This window comes from Trichosurus vulpecula, chromosome 3 (assembly GCF_011100635.1).
Source record: "Trichosurus vulpecula isolate mTriVul1 chromosome 3, mTriVul1.pri, whole genome shotgun sequence".
NCBI classification, from domain to species: domain Eukaryota; kingdom Metazoa; phylum Chordata; class Mammalia; order Diprotodontia; family Phalangeridae; genus Trichosurus; species Trichosurus vulpecula.
The window spans coordinates 122,983,019-123,004,058 of NC_050575.1; the positions used below are offsets into that span (position 1 = coordinate 122,983,019).

Consider the following 21,040-nt stretch of genomic DNA (forward strand, 5'->3'; position numbering starts at 1 on the left):
TATGCTTGTGGTGGACACAGGAGGGCCGCATGGGGGTGCACAGCCTGTCTTTTGGACAGCCCTGCTCTATGCAACAGCATGGTAGAGTGGAAAGTAAAAAGGACTGGAAGTCACAAGACCCATGCTCTAATCCTAGCTTCTGGATGTTCTCACAACCTGTACTGAAGTTGGCACAGAAATACATGTATTACTAGGAAAAAGGGACCTCTCCTCTCCTTTCCTCCTTGTTTCTATATTAGTGAACAAGAATGTCATTAAAGGGCAAGAGTCACAGACATCACTCCAAGAAGAGTCTATAAGGCCTTTCTTGGCATATAAAAGAAACAAATCCCTCTTTTCCTTTGCCTACAACAGGATAGGTCATTGAAAGGTCTTGCCTTTAATCCACATGCAACAACATCTGGTGAGTAGGAGGCTCTTTAGTTAATTAAAGTGCCTAGTTAAGTGAAACAAGCTGATAAGACAGATAAATCTAAAGAACTGTGTTCTCCTGCTGCATTCAGCATGCAAAACAAAAACCTTGGCTAAATGGAAAGATTTCATGCCATTTCCCAAGCATGAATCGCTGGGCTTCAATTCTCAGCTTGGTCAACATAAGATTCCTGGACACTACAGAGATTCTTAACCTCAAGGTTGTGAACTTGTTTTTTTAATACTATGATAACTATTTCAATGTAATTGGTTTCCTTGGTAAACTTAAGTACTTTATTTTATGGATTTAAAAATATTCTGAGAAGGGGTCCATAAACTTCACCAGACTGACAAAAAAGCTAAGCAGTTCTGCTTTAGACAGATGCAGAACTGCTGAAATGGGATGAAATACTGAATGTTCTAGACATGAGCAAACTCAGAAAACACTAGGTCAGCAGAAGTTAAGTAAAGATCTTAGCATTAACCTACACTGTAAGAAAACTTATTCAAAAGGGAAAATAAAGTGCCAAATTCTATCTTCCTGTAAAAACAACATTCCACAGAGCTTTCAGATTTGTAGGGCTAGAAGGAACATTAGACGACAGATAGGGTTGCTTAAAGCAACCATAAAATACAGAATGTTAGAACAACAAAAAGACAAAAACTAATAGCTGAAAGAGACACTGGAGAACACCAAACCCAACTCCTCATTACAGATAAGGAAACTGAGAAGCAAAGAAGAGTGCTTCCCATGAACACATGTTCATGGCAGAGCTAGGTAAAGAACAGTTATCCTGGCTCCCCCCAAGTGTTCTTTCCATTAAACTATAAGGCCTTTCATCAAACAATATAATACAGAAATCAAGCAACAACTACTATGGATGCTCTGATACGGTATTTTTGCATATCTCTGCCTAGGCCAGTAATGCATATGTACCAATCTCTTCCATCCCTCCAGGACTAGCGCAGAACCCATATTCCCCAACTATTCTAAGCCCACAGTGGTCTTGCCTTTCTCAACTTTTATAGCACCAAATATCACTTTATTTTACATACTGTTTTGCACCACTCACAAATGTTTTCACATACATATCCTGTCCTTAGAAAATCACACAATAATGGGCACCCTCACCTCAGAGGCTCACAAACTCCCTCCTGGTAACAGCTGAAATTTAGGTGGCACTTTTCTATTTTTTACAAATACACATGTATTCTCATCTATCCCTTATAACATCCCTTTGAGTGACACAGTGTAAATATTCTAATACTCAATTTATAAATGAGGAAACCGAGACTCAGAGAGCTTAAGTGCTAACTGAAACATGGATAATCAAGAACAACCATTTTAAAAGGACACAGGTATTTGCATTCAGATTGCTGGGGTTTTTTTTTTTTGGACTGACAAATTATTTCAAATTAGATACACGTGAACCAATGGCAATAAAAAATATCAGAAATTATTAGTACTTTTTTTATTCTTTTGAGAATTATAGACTACTAGAGATGGAAAGGTACAAAAGAGTCAAGCATAAAGAAGAGAGATCAAAATAGCCTGCAGACATTGAGGACAGAGGTTGGCAAACTACAGTCCATAGGCCAAATCCAGCCTTCGGCCTGTTTTTGTCCAGCCTGAGAGATAAGAATGGTTTCTATGTATTTTAACCTAGTTTTATTCTATTTTAAAATGTAAAAACGATTCTTAGCTCGTGGGCCATAGAAAAACTGGCTGCCATAATTTGCCAAAGCCTGATCTAGTCCAACCAGTTCATTACACAAACGAAAAAACTGAGACTTAAAACAGTCAGTTAACTTTTGCTCAAGATTCTACCACCAAATCCAAGACTTAACCTCAAGTCTCCCAGATGTTACTCTCATGGTCTTTCACAGCATCAGGCTGCCAACCAGGCCATTTATTTGCACTTTGCTGACTCTCTCCAGAGCTTCTATAACATAGCAGCTTTCTAACCTTTCGTGCTCATCACAATTTTCTTTTCCATGAGGAATGGAAGCACACTAAATGGTGAAGCTAGCCATACTATGAGAGTCAAGAAACTTGCTTAGGCACAGCTTCCTCTCAATAATAAAAGCAACTTTTGTTGAGTTCTTTTTGCGTTTAAGACCCGATGGGCTTTTAGGTAAGTGTTTAAGTATAAAAGGTGTTTCATTTATACTTTTTTAATATTATACTCACCATACTACATACCAAATGGTAAGTGAAATTTATATTAACTTTTTTTTACAAATTTCCTTTTATCAGCAATAATGTTTCCAAAATTTTATAGCATGCACTTTAAGAGCTATTGATGTGAAGAGAGATATTATACAACAAAAGTCAATGTTACTGATAATTCTTAATGCAATCATATCCTACTTGACAACATCAAAAATCACTGAAGTCAAGTGGCTCAAGAATCTGCTCTAAGAGTTTCTAGCTATGTGACCATGGTCAAGTCATTTCACATCCTGAAGCCTCAGATACTTCATTTGTAAGGTAAAAAATTAATACTACTTATACTATGTCTCATATGGCTGTTGTAAAGGAAACACTGTAAATCTTAACATGCTCTAGAAATGTAAGTTATTATTTGTTGGTGCTCAATAACCCTGTGTTAAGAGATTCTAAAAAAAAAAGGTACAAACATGAAACAACGTAAAAACCCGCTAATGACTGCACCCCCATGAGACCCCCCACTAAAAGGCAAGAAGTGATAACCACATTGATGGTTTTGTCTCCATGACTCTTCTGTCGTCGGGCTTCATCCAACTCCTTCTCCAATTTCTCCCTCTCATGCTGGAAATCATCTATGTCTTGGTTAAGTTTTTCAATGGTTCTTTGCAGCTTATGGTTCTCAGTATCTTTCCTCCGATTTTCAGCATGCAACTGTGCTAAAAGGGTTTCTTTTTCCAGCAAAGTCGTCTCAAAATCTTCATTCCCCTGAAAGAGGCAAAGAAATATCCACAATCGGTATGAGACAAACCAATCTAAGCTCCTACTTTACATTATTTCAAAGGATTTAGGGATTGAAGGGACAAACTTAGAGATATCTAGACCAACACCCTCAATTTTACTACCTGAGCCTCAGAATAGGGAAATGATTCACCTAAGCTGATGCACGTATAAGTAGCTGAGAAGAAATTTGAAGCTAGGTCTTCTGACTACAAACCTAGTGCTTTCCACTAAACACCAGAAAGGAGCAGGGAAAGGGGTACAGGGAAACTGTAAGGTTAGCTTTATCCTCCACCAAGTTTAAGATCAAAAGACGAAAGAGTGGTAAAAGTATTAAATCTGCACAAGCCTCTTCCACATATGAGGCAACCCTATGTAACCTTGAACTTGTCACTTTCTCTGCACTAGTCTCCACATTTATAAAATAAGGATGCTCCCTATACTGGCCACCAAATGGGGGTTTTCAAATCAATTCAACTAACATATATTAAATTAAGCACCTATGGTGTACAAAATACTGTGCTAAGATTGTTGAAAGGATCAAGAAATATGTAAAGGACTTTATAAATAAATCAAAAGGTGCTACAAAAATGGCATGTAGTGTTATTAATTGAGTGGAAATAAAATGACTGTCATCTGAAAAGTAGAGATGGATTTGAGCTCTAGCAATATCACTTTGTGATGAGCTTGGGGCAAGCCAGCAAAGGTCAAAGGTTCAGAAGAGAGCAGGTGTCAACATCAAAGGGCCTAAGTGAAATGAAAAGATGACAGCTTCAGTAGAGAAGTTATGAATGAGGGCTAAGTGTGGTAAGAACACCTGTCCTTGAAAAGCCAGACTGACACTTGGGATCCTACATACTCATAGGATACAGAAAGGCACAAAGAGCTCAGGGTCACAACGGAGACAGACAGGAAGGCTAAGACAGTGTTCTAGGCTACATACACAGCCTACATGAGTAGCTGACCTCAGCCTCCATCAATATTAAGCTGTCAGTTTTCCCCAGAAAAAGGTTAATTTACAGTTAACCCTTTAAAGGACTATAATCTAAAAAGACAGGTCTGCCATTATAGGCCTGCTACCAAAAGGCACAAGAATTTTCTCATATGTTTACTTGAGCCATAACTTAGAATGCATTAGTGGAGAGTTTGTTAACCCTTCTAAAGGTGAAAAGCAAGTTTTATGGAAGCATCTGCAAGCAGCTGTGACAAGATACACCTATCAATGTCTCTCTCTCTCTCTCTCACACACACACACACACACACACACACTCTAAGATAAAGTATAAAGTGATCAACCTTGTATTTAAAGCCCTCTGAAACTGAATCCCACCTCCCTTTCCTAATTTCATATCTGTCCTTCATGCACTCTTGAGTCTAGTCACCAGGCCAGCTAACTATTATTGCCCTTAGACCACATTCCATCCAGTATAGTGCCTTGCATAAATTTAAAGCTTAGTAAATGTTTGTTGAATTGAATTAAATAGAAGTTGTATTCCCATTTTACAGGAGAGTGAACTCCAGTGTTACAATTTCACATTCATAGTCTATCTAAAGGGTATACAGGTTCAAGTTCATTCATTAAATATTTATTAAGTTCCCCCTGTGTGCCAGATTCTGGGCTAGATGCTGGAAAGAGTAATACAAAAACGGGAGTGTTTCTTTCCTCAGGGAAATGGGGATAAGGAGAGGAAGGGCAACATAGATGACACAAATGAGTAAATACAAAATAATACAGAGTAATGGGGAAAGGGGAGTAACGATTAGGGGCATCAGAAAAGGCCTCTTCTAGGAGGAGGCACTGGAGCCCAGCACTGATAGGTGTTTTAAGACATGGAGGCAAGGAGGGAGAGCATTCCAGGTATGAGAGATTACTACTTGTGCAAAAGCATAGACATGAGAGAGAGAATGATGTGTAAAGAAAACAGCAAATAGTCTACGTTTGCTGGAATGGAGAATTGTGTAAGGGAGAGTGAAGTCTTATCACCCTGGAAAAACAGGCTTGAATTAGATTGTAAAGGGCTTTAAATGCTAAATTGGGGTGTTCCTAACTTAAGAAGCAACAGAGCTACTGAAGTTTGTTGAGCAGGAGTGGCATGGTGACTAATTATAACTGAATACATAATTCCTTGCTATAAAAACAACTGCCCTGCAACTCCTCCCATGATTTTTACTGTGTATACTAAGAGTATACACAGACTACAAATTTGGTTCATAGTAAAAGTAATGGGTTAAGATCATAGAGCTCTGGAAATATAAATCCATTTTACCTTTGGATTCTCTTTTTCCTTTTTTTTTTTTTTAAAGAAATTGGTCAGAGAGCTAAGATTATACTAAATACTTGAATTTTATTTTTTCTGGACAAAACTTAGCATGTTTTTAAGGTTGAAGTGGTATATTTCACCTTGCATAGGAAATCAAATAATCACTTGTTAAAGTTATAACTGAAAGGGATGGGTATTCTTGTGACTTTTTTTTTTCCTTTATAAAGTAGATTATGGAAGAAGGAAAAAACTATAAATTGGAATGCTTATTGAGATTTGTCACAAAGCTTTACTAATTTCATCATTTGTTTTAATAGCAGGACTTTAGGTTGATTTTTGTCATAAAATTCACTAGGAGGCTTATTATATTTCCTTTTTTTTTTTTTGGACTTAATCCTCAATCATGAACTATAATGGTGCTCCTTAGCCATCTGCTGGTTATACTGGGTATTCAGTCTCTCCTCAGTTCAAGGCACTATGCACACACATTTCTTACAGACACCTGTACACATGCACACAGACGTAACCACCTCTGCCCTCAAGGAATTTACATTGCAGGGGACAGGGAATATACAAGTGGATTAAGTTAGTAAACATGAAGTAATTTCAAGAGAGAGAGGGCTCTTAACTTAAGAGGATGAGGAAAGATCTCCTATAGGAGGTGGTACCTAATCTGGATGCTGAAGGAAGGTAGGGAATACATCATAGACATGGAGAACCATTGTGAAAGTGATGAGAGGCCAGATAAGAGTATGGTCTAAGGCAGGGGTGGGGAACCTTTGGCCTTGAGGTCACACGTGGCCTTCTAGGTCCTTGGGTGCGGCCTTTTGACTGAGTCCAAGTTTTACAGGACAAATCCTTTCATTAAGGGGATTTATTCAGGGAAATTTCGATTCAGTCAAAGGGTTGCACCTGAGGACCCAGAGAGCCACACGTAGCCTCGACAGGTTCCCCACCCCTGGTTTAAGGGCCAACAGTCAGCAGGCCAGTGTAACTGGAGTCAATAATGCACAAAGAACAGACATACAAAATTAGGGAAGGTTAGATGGAATCCAGTTCCAGGGAGCTTTAAATACAAGGTTGAGCAATCTATACTTTATCATGGAAGTAACAGGGAGGTATGAAAGACTGTTTATGGGGGAAGGGAAGGGTCAGATCTGTTCTTTAGGAATATCAATTAGTGGCTATATGAAAGATATACTGTATAGAAGAGAGATTGCACGGATGGGGAAGGAGACCAATTAGGAGGCTGCCAATAATCTAAGTTAGCGGCAATAACGGCCTAAACTAGAGGAGATTGTATTAATAAAAGAAAGCAACTGATATGAGATGTGTCGTACCAATTATTAATCTCTCTCTAAAACACTTCAACTAGCTCTTTTTAAGGAGTTTCTTTCAAAAAAAAATACAGGAGAGAGCTGACTTTGTTAACCTTATGATGGCTGTACCTCATTTGCTTTTCTGAATATACAAATGCTTAAAAAGTATTCATATATATCTGAAATCACTTTCTCTACCTAATCAGTCTCAGTGATGCTAAGAACACAGAATCTGCTATATTTATCTGAACTAGCCCGGTCCAACTTAACTAGAATCTCTGTCTCACAGTGATATCAAGGAATATGAGCAAGCATGATGGTCAACAATCACATACTTAGCAAGGTAAACCCCAGGTATTAATAGTCAAAGGATCAAAGGATTTCAAACTAGAAAACACCTTAGCTATTGTCCAGTCTGAGCTCTTCCTTTTATAGTAACCTAGCCAAGGCAACAAGACCAGTTGGAATTCAAACCCAGGTCCTCTGACTGCAAATCCCAGGCTCTTTCCATTACACCATAAATAGCTTTCATTGATAAAGCACTTTACAGTTTGCAAAATGTTTTACATACATTCTCTCATTTGAATTTGAGTCTCACTACTCTTGTGAAGTGGTGTAAATAGTATCATCCCCACTGGCTCCAAGTAGTGCAGTCAAATCCAAATAGAAACATGGGCCAGAAATCTGTACATAAAGGATCCCTGTGGGCAACATAGTGACTTTTAAAATGTAGTATTATCTATAGTTTATTGTATTTTAGTTTTGTTAAATATTTCCCAATTACATTTTAATCTTGTTCTGGCAGCATGGGGGGTGTCATGAGCTCCTAAGGCAGCGTGTTTGACATCTCTGTGCTATAAAATACTGCTGCCTCTGCGTATAAACTGAAAATCAATCTAACCTAACCAGTGAGAGAGCTTTCTTCAACAGCTTACCTTGATTTTTTCTATCTGGGCACTGTGGGTAGCTTCTCTTGCCAAGGAAGTAGTGAACTCTTCAATTTTGGATGTAAGTTCTTCAATCTTTCAGGAACCAAGATGCAACAAAAAAAAAAAAAATCAGAGTAAGAATCCAATTATATTCTACCTCCAACAAATTCTTCCCTGAATAGTCCTCTTGTGATTGTATTAGATATCATTCTATGTAAGCCAATTTGGATGTTACACCCCCAAAAAATGGCACTTAATGGTAAGTAATAAGTTGTACTTCTTTAAAGAAACTTTAAAATTTCTCTATTTGCAACACAGGTCCTTTATAAGATAAGCTACACAAAGAGCATGCTGTCAATGATTTGACAGGGAAAGAAAATGCACAGATCAAATCCCATATAATGGGAAGAGAAAGGCATAATGATACCAGCAATATACCATCCTAAAGTTCAGAGGCAGTGAAATATCCTCTGGTAAATAAAATTAATTTCTGTTTTCAAGCATACCAGTATGGGTACCACACAGATATGGCCTAGCCCACATGCTAATTCCTTTACGTCAAACCCCTGATGGCTTAACCAGTAACCTACTCGTGTAGATGCTACTCGTGGACAAAAGTTGCAATGCCGCAATACTTTAGTTCTATCATGAGCTTTTTACATAGGGCCGAAAATCCAAGATGGAATAGGCTAAAAGCAATCAGTTTAATTTATAGTATCTATCCTGAATAAATCTAAATTAAACTACAGAGACATACCTCTTTATCTTTTGTTTTTAAGGCCACAGTTAGACCTTGAATTGTTTTATCCCTCTTCAAACCATTTTTCCTTTCAAGAGCAATTTCTCTTTCTTTTTCTTTTATGTCCTCCTGAAAAGACTAAATTAGATAAGAGGATTCACTAAGTTGACCAGTGTTAACTGTAATGCATTGTTAATAAATCTTTAAACATATATTTAAATGCTGTTTTATTTATTTATTTAAATGCTATTTTATTCATGTCAGACTTAGTTTAATGCTTCCAAGTGAAACCAAACATAAAAGAACCAGCTCCAAGTTACAATACTACATCTCACAGCAAGAGGACACAGTGAAAGGAAAGGAGACCTATTACAAAAGTAGTCATCCCCGTGGGAAGAACACCAATGCCTTCTTGAATTTTCATATGGCCACACCCAAGCAGTGGAGAGCACACCAAACAGTAATGAAAAAACAAACTGCCAACTAAATCCTGCAATGCCACAGAAATTTCCAAAGGATTTGATTTCAATAGGATGCTACACTCTTGAGCTACAAGGGATCTTGGAGCAAGTGTATCTAGCAAAACTCCTCTCTAAAACATTAATCCTCTCCATAACATGCCTACAAAGTGGTCATCCAGCTTCCACTTGAATACCTCAAATGCTAAAAAAAACTCAGCTTCCCAGATTTCCCATCACTCTACTAAGCAGCTCAAACTTGTAAGAAGTTCTTACAATAAGTTCAAATTTACCTCCCTGTCCTTCCTTCCACCTCCGTCTGCCTGATTTTTCCCTTGGGAGCCATGGAATGTAAGTCTATGCATATAGTATAAAGAGTATTGGATTTAGAGGCACAAATGGAGGTTCAAATCTGGGCTCCCCACTACTCGTCTGACCTTGAGCAAGTTTACTGAATTTCTTTGGTCCTCAAGTTTCCTTATCTCTAAAATGAGATGGGCCCACTGATCTTCAATGACCTCCAGTACATAGCACAAAGCCTAGCACACAGGTGCTAACTAATGCTTGTTTACAGATTAATTCTAAGGTGTCTTTCAACTCTAAACCTATGATCCCCTGATCCTCCTTATATTTAAAGACATATATCATCAAGGCTGCTACAGATTAATTCTAAGGTCTCTTTCAACTCTAAATCTACGATCCCCTGATCCTCCTTATATTTAAAGACAATACATCATCAAGGCTGCTACGTGGCACAGAATGCTTAGGTCTGGTGTCAGGAAGATCTGAATTCAAATATGGCCTCAGATACTGTCTATGTGAACCTGAGCAGGTCACCTAATCTCTGTTTGTGTCAATTTTCCTCAATTATAAGAAAGAGAGCATAATAGCACCTATCTCAAAGGGTTGTTGTGAGGACCAAATGAGATAATATTTCCAAAGCTTTGCCTGGCACAAATTAGGCATTTAATAAATCTTTCTTTCCCTCTCTTCCATCCCCCTACCTCAGTCTTCTCTTAACAAAACATCTTCATTTTCTTCAGTCAATTTTCATGACATAATTTCAAACCCCCTCACCACAATCCTAGATACACTGTAGCTTGTCAATATCTCTTCTAAAACATAGTACCTAAAAATGACTACAACACTCCAGACACAGTCTGGCTACGGCAGAGTACAATAAGTTTGGTCAAATTTGAACTCAGTCATTTATATTTAGAATAAGAAATGAGGCACTAACAAGTTTATAAATCTCAGATTAATTAAAATATGATTTAAACATACCAGAATTCTCTTTTCAAAGCAATTTCTCTCATTTCTAAGTTCCATTTGAACAGCCTAACAAAACAAAATAAATGTTAACTACAAAGAAAAATGCACTAAAAATATTTCCCCCAGAAGTACTCTCATTAAGCATCATAATCAATTAGAACAAAGCTTCATATACTTAATTTACAACATTTCATTTGGATCCCATTAAAACAAAAGTGTATGTTTCTTCCCACCCTAATACACTCAGTCCCCCCAGTCAAGTTAACAAAGCTTAAAAACAAAGCAGGGGAAAAGAGAGCTGACACAAAGAGCCAGGCATGACAAGAAGTAATCATTGATTGTGGCTTATTCAGCCCCAGAGGGCATAAATAAAAAGACAGATGAAAGATTGTTGTAGAATGCAAAAGTGAAAAACTTAAGGAAAAAACTTAAAAGTTACTAACCATGGGAACAATATTCTAAACCATTAAAATTCCAGACTAAACCTAATTTATAATGCTAAAAATGTACAATTGTTAGTTAGGTTGATGGTCTTTCTTAATACAGAAACAGAGAATCTAAATATATATTACTGATAATCAATCATCTTTAAATGTCACCTAATATATTTTGACTTGTAAGAAGAAGCCCCCATTGTACAAGAACAGAAGGTTGCAGCTAAGATTTGAACTTTCCAAGTCACTTTTTATGATATATTTTTTCACTAATGCTTCTAAAGCTTCAGATAAAGGATATCTGCTTCTAACTGTAATGTTGGAATAGTCAAGAACAGTAGACCACATTGTTTTTGTAGGAAATCGGAGAGTAGAGGGGAGGAGAGAAAACTGGAAAAACTCTTCCATGTTAATTCATTAATAAAAGGTAATCCAACAACTGATATTAAGGCTGCCTGTTCTCACAGACACAATACAAATACACTTGATTTGTAACAATTCCCAGAATGCCATGACATTTCTGCTACCCTTCAGCTGACAGGCAGGTGTGAGTAGCTAGATGTTGTATTTGTTTATTTGTATGTACACACAAAATATGGGAAATGTATATGCATCCGCCATAGAAGAACCATGAATGCTAATTAAAGTTTCCATTTGTGGACCTCTGCCTCACCTCTATCTCTAATTTCTTGTCTTCCCTGAAAGCAGCAGTAAGTTCTCTGAGTTTTCCAGATGACAAGTTCTCATCAGGAGATCCCATTTGAGATTTTGCCTCTTCAAGTTCTTGAATTAAAGCATCTTTTTTCTTCAAAGTCAGCCTCAAGTCCTCTATCAGTCTAAAACAGAACAAGATGTAAATATTAATTTTATATTATACTCAGCCCAGTGGGACAAAAGCAACTAAGAAATAAATAGTGCCAGACATCTTCCAAGTGGACAATTCCTAAACACCAGAATAAATGGAATCACTTTCTACAGAAACAAGGTCGATGACCAGAATATGCTCCATTTAGGACAAATACACTGCGGAAAGAGGATGGCACAAAAGCCCATGTTAACCATGACACTGCATCTTTAAACAGCAAAGGACGGACACCTATTCTTTAATACAATGTTAATACTAGAAAAGGACAGAGACTAGACTTCTGATTTCATTACAATGGGGAACTTCAGGTTGAGAAAACTCCCTCTGCCAATACAGGTCAGCATCTTCTTGGCAACTTATAGTCTTAGTTGTCTGGAGAACTGAGAGGTTCAATGACTTCACAAACCAACATTTGTCAGTGGTAAAACTGCAACCCAGGCCTTCCTGGCTTAGAGTAAAGCTCTCTACCACTGTGGCACACTGCTTCTCTCATTAGTACTACAGAGAACTTCAGAATATAAAATATCAGAGCTGGAAGGGACCCCTAGAATACTGGATGCTAGAGTCACTAAAAACTTTAGGTAACATTCAGTCCAATCCCAATATTGTGCAGATGAAGAAACTGAGGCTCACAGAGGTGAACTGATTTACTCAAGTTTACAAAGCAACTGCTTCTTGTTTACAGGATAGTGCACCTGGCCTTTGATTACTTTGCATTCAAAAAATTATAGCTCCGACACCTCAATCAAGCACTCCTAATAAAACAAAGTTGCAGCACTCTACTCACCTTATTGTGATGCCCAGACTATTAAGCTCAAGATCTCATTAATGACAATTCCCCCAGTTTGCGCACAGCATCTACATTCACAAATACGAAGAGACCACAGGCCAGGTACCACAAGCACCTGGAGGAGGCTCTACAAAAGGGTTCCACTTCTAAAGTAAACATAAGATTGACCATCTGATATACACATGGAATTTCTTAAGCAGAACAAAAGAAAATCAACACATTCAGCAGTTAAAATAGCCCCAAAAATGCAGAACAAGCATGTTAGAACAAGGATGGGCATGATGTTCAAAATACAGCCATCTTGCCTTCGGTCCAACAGTTGGCTGTTCCTCAGTTACACAACGTCACCACAGAGAGATAGGAAAGTATAATGGGAAAGGAGTCGGAAGACCTGGATTCAATTCCTACTTCTGTCATATCCCAACTAGGACCTTGAAGAAGATTCTTTGACCACCCTGACCCTCAGTATCTTCAACTGTAAAATGGGGAAAATACTCATACAACTTAGCTCACAGGGATGTCATGGGAATAGAACGAACTGATATGTGTAAAATACTTTCTAAATGTAAAGTCTTCTATATAAATGCCAAAAATTATTATTATGTTCTAGCCATAGGAAAGCTGGAAGGAACTGCTCACCTTACCAGCAGAGATATAAAGAAGTTGGAAGTAAGCAAAAGCACTCCCCAGATCAACAATGTGAGTAGCCAAGTTTCTGGAGTTTTTACTTAATACTAAACAGTTACTTTTTTTTAATATTCAGCTACCACAAATACAAATATCTAGAAAACAGTTAATAACCCAGAAGCAAAAAAAAGAGAGAGAGAAATTAATACAGGTATCACAAAGTCCATGGCACACAGCTCACACACAAGATCCTCAGGCCACCCTCAGGCCCACAAGATATTCAGACCGTATTAGGCTAAAATACAGCACATAAGCTTGGTTACATAGTCTCCTGGCCCACAGATTAGGAACAGCAATTAAAAGGGAGGTGGGTGCTGCTAAAAGCAGATATACTTAAGTCAGAAAGAAATGACAGCTGTCAGCAACAAGAGATAGATAAACTACAAAGAGCATACACGAACTCACCAAGCACAGCAATATGAGAACATCTAGCATAAAGGCAGATTTTAATGAAGGAGACATTATGTGTAAATGAATTTCCAAGATAACCATAGCTTCCAACGCCAAAGCTTTATTAGAGCTGCTTTGGCAGCTTTCTAACCCCCAAGGCATCAGAGAATTATAGCACCATGCGATTACTGGTAGGAGTAAGGACTCCATAAAGGTAAAGGATGCTCACTGTACTTTAAGAACGCTCCAGGGAAATGGCATGTTTCCAAAAACTTTCCAACTAAAGCAGTTACAAATAACAAAGTTTTGGCACTGGAAAGCATCAGTTATCAGGGAAATCATTAGTATACCATGCCTCCTTCCCTCCTGATGCTGATAAATGAAGTGTTACTATATTAGAGTGATAAAGGTCAGACCTGTCTTTTTCTTCCTCAGCTAGGGCCTCCTCTGGTTCTCCCTGCTGCACTATCTTCAGAGACGAAAGTTTTTCTTCCAAACTCATTCTGAGAACCTTTTCCTTCTCTGCCATTGCAAAGGCCTTTTCCACTTCTGCTTGGGCTGCTTTGACGTCCTAGAGTTAAATTAAATGCATCCAATGCGATTTTTCAATACAATTGGGAACATTTTGAAAGGAAATTGGATTAAAATATAAATATTTATGACTTCTTCTCCAGCAGTTCTCCCTCCCTGAACTGCACTATATACACGGTGAGAATTGGTAATAAATACATTTGCCAGCCATTTTTTTCCATTACCTCTTATATATTGAAGAGTTATAAGCATTTCCAAAGGAAAAGACTCAATTAACTCACAAAGAGCTCTTTTTCTAATTTTTTCTGAATCAAATCAATATTTGCAATTTCAATGAAAATGAAATGCTCCCCACAATACAGCATATTTATAAAGAAATTCCAAACAAGAACCATACAGCAATTCACATACAAATTTCACCCCCCTCATAGTAACTAGGAACTAGAAAATCTGAACCCACATTTTCTAAATCTCTGCAGTGATTTAGGTAGTGATAAATGCAACATACTCCCCCTCAAAGCTCAAGGAAGCCAATAGGGAAATTATTTGTATCACCAAAGGAAAAAACTCTTAAGCTTACGTCTACAACACAGGAATACACATTTGTGTTAATCAAAATGACTTGCAAGTGAACTGGATCTCAGAGCTGCTTATGCAAAGTTCTGTGCAATGTTCTTTGCTGTTTCTATATATACAACAATGAAAAATGTGGTCTTATTCTCTGCAATATATCACATTAGTGTCTGCCCAAATAGGGTTTTGTCTCATGATCTCAAAGACAATGGTGTTTAAGTAAAACCATTTCTAAATCTATACTAAGAATTATACTGCTAATGCTGAGTAAAGGGAAGGTCCACCTCCTCCCATTCCACTACAAGCCCAATATTTTAACTGGGTTGTAGTGTTAAGAAGCCATGTGGAAAACATCCAAGACCCAAAGTCAGAGGACTTGTGTGTAAATCAAGGTTCTTGCCACCTACCGGTTGTTTAATACTGAGCAAGTCACTTCTACCCTCTGGGCCTTAGTTTCTTATTAAATAGGCTTAATAACATTTGTAGTCCCTAGCTCAGCAGATTATTTTGACAATCAAATGAGATGACATATGTGAATATGTATTATAACTCTAAATAAACCATTATCACTACCTGTACTGTCTTCTCACACACATACAAAGATACATTTGTTCTGGCAGTGTAAACAAGAGGAAAAACAAATGACTTCAAGAATTTGATAGTGTAAGATTTTATTTAAAATGGGAGAAATATTTAAAAGTCCATGATATAGTAATTTTCTATCAATTAGTAGAAACTGAATTTGTAGATGGAAGAAACCCACAGGTGAGGAAACTCCTTACAGACCATATTCAAGACCCAGCCACTACCAAAACACAAGCATCTAAGCAAAATCCTAGACTCTTCCCCCTCCCCAAAGTCTCTGGGAAAGCTGCATTATTCCTCCAGGGTTTACACTTGCCTCTTCTAAATGGAAGATTTTCCTTGTTAGGTGGTCTTCAACCTGCTGCATCTTTTTACGAGCATCTTCTTTCACACGCTGAATTTCTGAGCCACCCCCTTCTGCCAGGCTTTCAACTGCTTTGCTGCAAAGATGTAGAGAAAGCAGGAACATTGAGGAGAAGGTGGGTCTAATTCTGACCATGAACGAGAAGACTGAAGACATGAGGTATTGACAACCACCTTTCCAATGTAACAAATACAGCTTCTTTTCTAACTGGAAGAGAGGGTGACTGAGCCAAAACCAATAAAAATAAATCTGGAGAAATTAAGGGAGGTTTGATGCAACATATTCTGCCAACTCATAGGAAAAGAATTTTAAACACAGCACAATTGATCTATTTGAAATAGGAGATTGTGCAAGCAAAACAGAATCAGTCTCTGCCTACACACCCTATAACTATGTGTCATTCAAAACACAAAATGCTAAAGTTATTACTTCTAGAACACCAGGAATGTGTTCTCTGTTTGATTAATGGTAAATGTACCAAAGCCATGGCACTGTGATTCCAAACACAAATCCTTATTTCTTTTTAAGAAAAAATGATACTGATTATGAATACATGAGAAACATATTCTGAACACTCCTTAAAAATTCCTCCCCCCACTGAAGCTTAGGTTTATGGCAAACATAATAATAAAGGAAATGTATCTGAATTTTTTGTGCTGTCTGCCTCCTATGCCCTAATGGCTGAATTTTCAAAAAACAATCTTAACACACAGAAGGTTTATATTATAAAGCCTTAGGAATTAGGAAATCAGGAAAATTAGTTCTACTCACAGCTGTCATTACTAGCCATGTGACTATAGTCAACTGATTTGACCCCAGTCCCCTAGTTTCCTCATCTATAAAATGGAGATAAAATATTTGTACACCACTATAATAGCGATTGTTGTGATGACATTGTTTTGTAAAGTTTAAAGTTTAAAGTACTAACTAAATGAGCCATTGTTATCTACTCCAAACTGCACCCAATGCAGGAATCCCTTCATATCTTCTATAAATATTGGTCCATCGACACCACTCTTTATATCTTTAACATTCTGTCTTCCTCTTTATGACTGTCTTCCCAAACCCCAGAGCATATAAGTTCCCTGAGGGCAGGGACTATTCCTTTTTTCTTCGTATCACCAGTAATTAGCAGCATCTGGAACTCGGTGTTTTTTAATAAATTCTTGCTGACTGACTGACTAATCTTCTGAAGGCTTAGAATTATAGAAGCACAGGATTTTATGGTCATATAGGACCTTCGAGGTCAACCACCCTACATAGCCCCTCACTTTACAAGTAAGGAAACTAGGACCCAGGGCACCAAAGAAGCACACATCTCATCTCCAAAAGCAAGGAGGAGTTGGTGCCAGAGCCCAGCTCTCAACACTGTGACATACTCAGTCTGAACTTCTAGCCTCTTCTATTAGAGGGGGCTTCCCACCATTAATTGCCACATTTTACACCAGAGAGGATTGCACTTCAAAGGTAAATGATGGCTTTTCACATACACAAGCTTGGTAGAGCATACAGTGGCTAATATGGCACATAAAAAAATTATCAAAACATGAGGCTTTATTCATCTGCTTGGTCAAAATCACTGCCTAAATCACTGAAAAGGTTACAAAGTTTTATATGAGGCAGCACTTACGAGGCTTTGATGAGGAGATGCTCCCTCTCCAGTAGTTCACGTTTCAGGCTTTCTAGCTCCACCTTCAGCTCAATGTTCTTCAAGACAAATATCAGAGAGAAAGGGTACAATGTTAAAATACAAGAAAGTACACAAAATCCATCCACCAAGCAATGTTTCAAGTACATATTCACTATGCATTGCTTATAGTAGGCAGAAGGTATACTCAAAACCTCATTAGCCTTAGGGCACAGTAGAAAGGGAATTTATTAAAGATTCTATCAAGAAAAACGAAGATTGGAACTTCTCACATCTCAGAATAATCATGTAAATTTTCCAACCTTCTAAAAAACCAAAGCATTTAAACATCAACATATAAATGTCATTCAAGTGAAGTTGATTTAAAAATTGTTTGCCCTTTGCCAACCAAATTTATGGGCAATTCTGCAGTTTGTTTTTACCATTCCAAAGCAATTACTTCTGGTTGTTTACAATCCTGCATATGGTTGTCACAGCCGTGGGAATGTGTTTAAGCTTAAAAAATAAGATTCAGGAGAGGAAGGGAGAAAAATAGTGAACTCTAAACTACTACTTTTAACAAATCACATTACAGAATGCAAACACAAGAAGATACAATGGTGTAATATGATCCATCAGCAACAAACACAGGGTCTCTACTCAGTTTTCTTTGCTCATTAGTAAAAGAAAATGTCCTGATTCAAATGTGGCATGAGAGCTACAACTCTCAGCAAACGAGATTAATACAGGAATATCTAGAAAATTTAATGAGCTGAGTAAATAGAAAATATGACAATGTACTCTACTGATAATATATATGTATATGTGTGTGTGTGTATATATGTATATATATATATATGTGTATATATATATATATATATATATATATATATCACCTTAGGTATAAAACCTGCAGCATTAAAAATGATGGCTTAACAAAATGGCTTCTTGAAATAGTGAGATCCTTACCAGAAGAAGCATAAACTAGGTGGCCACTTGGCAAGGATACTGTAGAGGTGAAGCATGCTTCAAGGAGGGAAAGGTCTAGATGACCATCGAGTCTCCTTCCAACTCTAAAACTTTATGTAGCTATCATATATCACAGTTGCTCTGAATAGCGGACACTTTTTTAAATAAAAAAATTTTTTTTAACCTTATCCACTTCTAGTGAGCCCATCACCCCCCAAAAATGATTTGACTTGGTAGGAAAAAGATAACTATATTGCTCCACTGACATTATAACATGCTTAATAGATCAATCAGCAAACTCTGACCTGAAAGACTTCTATAATTCCCAATCCAACAATGTAATCTTGTCAAAGTTCTATTTGGTAATTTCGATGACACAAAATTACTGAAGAGAATTTTCACAAGATTGCTACTTCATGCAACCTTGTCACCTTGTTTCAAGGGCCTTTTCTCTGTTCCCTCCATCAGAACCCTCTTCTTACCCATTCTTCCACCTGTGGGGTTTTTATTCCTCAAACAATTATCAACCATTCTTCCATCTCCCTAAACCTCTCTCTCTTTCTACCTCACAGAGTTACTTTAAGTATCAAGTGAGACAATATTTGTAAAGCATTCAGCAAAGTGTCTGCCACATAGCAGGCAATTTATAAATGCTTGTTCTTTCTTTCCTGTGCCAAAAGTCTTAAGCAGCGGCCTACAGAGAAATACTCAAGGAAATCTTGAACTATCCCTTAACATATGCATGTTGATTACTATTTATTTTGGGGAAATATAGTTTCTTTAAGGGCATCAGAAAGTTCTTTTTTCTGGTACAGCATGACACTGTAAGAAACATAGGATATCTGTACTGTGTAATGGAAAGAACATGGATTTGGAATCAGAGAAACATTAGATTTGGAATTGGAAGGGACCTTAGAAATCATCTTGTCCAATGAACCAAGACAATTCCAAAGGACCCATGATGAAAAATGCCATCCAGAGAGAGAACTTATAATCTCCGAGTGCAGATTGAAGCATACTTTTTTTACTTCCTGTATTTTTCTTGTTCTTGTGTGTGCATTTTTTTTCAACATGGCTAATATCAAAATATGTTTTGCATGACTTCACATGTAATAATGTATAATCAACCCCTTCTCAAGGTATGAGGGAGGGGAGGCAGGAGAGAGAGAATTTAGAACTCAAAATTTTTAAAAATGAATGTAAAAAATTTGTACATGTAATTAGGAAATATGAGAAGGAAACAAGGAAAGAAGGGAGAGAAGGAGGGAGGGAGGGAAGGAGAAAGAGAGGGAAGGAGGGAGGGAGGGAAGAAGGAAAGAAGGAAGGAAGGAGGGAAGGAGGGAGGAAGGAAGGATGGATGGAAGGAAGGAAGGAAGGAAGGAAGGAAGGAAGGAATCCTTTAGTCCAATTCCCTTGTTTTACCAGAGAGGGGAGTAAAATAACAATAGTCAAACAAGAAGCAACAGAAACTGGAACTCAAACCCAAATCCTTTGACTCCAAAATTAAGTGTTCTTTCATTCCACCCCAAAATCTGTGCTCAAGTGCCTAGCTCTGCCACTTACCAGTCTTATGACTTTAGGCAAGTTTAGCTAATGGATCTGAGTTAATTTGTCCAGTGGCAAAATGAAAATAGTCATATTTGTAGCACCTACCTCACAGAGCTTTTGTGAGGAAACTCCTTTGCAAACTATAAATCTAGAGGTAAATGTGGGCTATTATTGTTGGTATTACTGACTTGACAAAGTACATTTTGGAAAAATGAGAAATTTGTACTAGCGATGCTTAGACCTGCCGCTGATTTCACAGAGGACAATGGGTTAGTTACATCACCCTTCAGCATTTCCATTTTCCCTACCTGTAAAATAAGCTGCAAGCACAAATGAGAGATGGCCTATAAAGTGCTCTAGACTGAGATAAAAGCATAAGAAAAGGCAACCTTGACCTGCAAAAAGTTTCCAAAGTTGCCTTGATATAGAAGACAAGAGTCGATTTAAGAGCAAAAATAAAACCTATTAGGCCCAAAAGCAAATGCTGAGACAACTAGGGAGGATGATACGGACTGAAAGTGACAGAGATCAATGATAGCATGACTGGAAAAGCAACAGCTGACACGATGCTGAACATGACAAGTTTTGTGTCTTCACTGTCCTTGGAGTCAAAAACAAAAGCTTCTTTGTGAAACCTTAAGTCCAATATTGCAGCACAAAGGGATCCCATCACAAAGATTGAGGAGGGACCCTAAAATGTACAATATTAGAAAATGACACATTCAAGTTGAAGGGGAGCTTGAAATCACCTAATCTGACCCTGTTCATTTTAAACATCAGAAAACTGAAAAGTTAAATGCCTTGCCCAAGGTCCCACAATAGTTAGGACTACAACCATGGTGTCCTAACGTCCAGAACTTTCCTGGGACGCTATAGTGTCCACATGAGGAGAAGCATGGTTCTGAAGTCAGAAGACTAGAATTCAAATTTGATTTTTCACAAACAATTTCTATGACCATGGAAGTCAGATAACTTCTCTGGGCCTCAGTTTCCTGACCTATAAAATGAAGGGATTAGACCATGTGGCCTACCTAAAGTCTCTTCCAGTTCTATATTATATCATAATAACTATAGCTAGCATTTAGATTTAGTTTTAACATTTGCAAAGCACTTTACATTTGTTATCTCACTCTATAGTGTCTTTGATCTTATGATCCTACATCTTTTCAAACTGCTTAAGAGGTCAGAAGAAATAAATTCCTGACCTTATAGATGTGATCTAAAATTTAAGCACTTAGGAACATGCAATTCTGTCTTAGTGTTGGAACAGAACTAATTCCAAGGTATAACCTAAAAACAGCTACAACTTGAAATGGCGAAAATAAGCTCATCCCAACAAAT

At 37.6% G+C, this 21,040-nt stretch overlaps 1 protein-coding gene across 2 annotated transcripts in view; it reads right to left on the bottom strand.

Moving 5' to 3' along the window:
• CDK5RAP2 (CDK5 regulatory subunit associated protein 2) overlaps window positions 1-21,040 on the bottom strand; it is a 153,169-nt gene that overhangs the window by 94,844 nt on the left and 37,285 nt on the right. For both annotated transcript variants that reach the window (XM_036749546.1, XM_036749547.1), the window contains exons 5-12: window positions 17,186-17,262; window positions 15,508-15,631; window positions 13,919-14,073; window positions 11,444-11,606; window positions 10,349-10,402; window positions 8,625-8,744; window positions 7,874-7,960; window positions 3,128-3,346 (exon numbers count right to left, since the gene is read on the bottom strand). In XM_036749546.1, coding sequence (XP_036605441.1) covers window positions 3,128-3,346; window positions 7,874-7,960; window positions 8,625-8,744; window positions 10,349-10,402; window positions 11,444-11,606; window positions 13,919-14,073; window positions 15,508-15,631; window positions 17,186-17,262 — 999 coding nt within the window. The remainder of the gene's footprint in view (window positions 1-3,127; window positions 3,347-7,873; window positions 7,961-8,624; window positions 8,745-10,348; window positions 10,403-11,443; window positions 11,607-13,918; window positions 14,074-15,507; window positions 15,632-17,185; window positions 17,263-21,040) is intronic.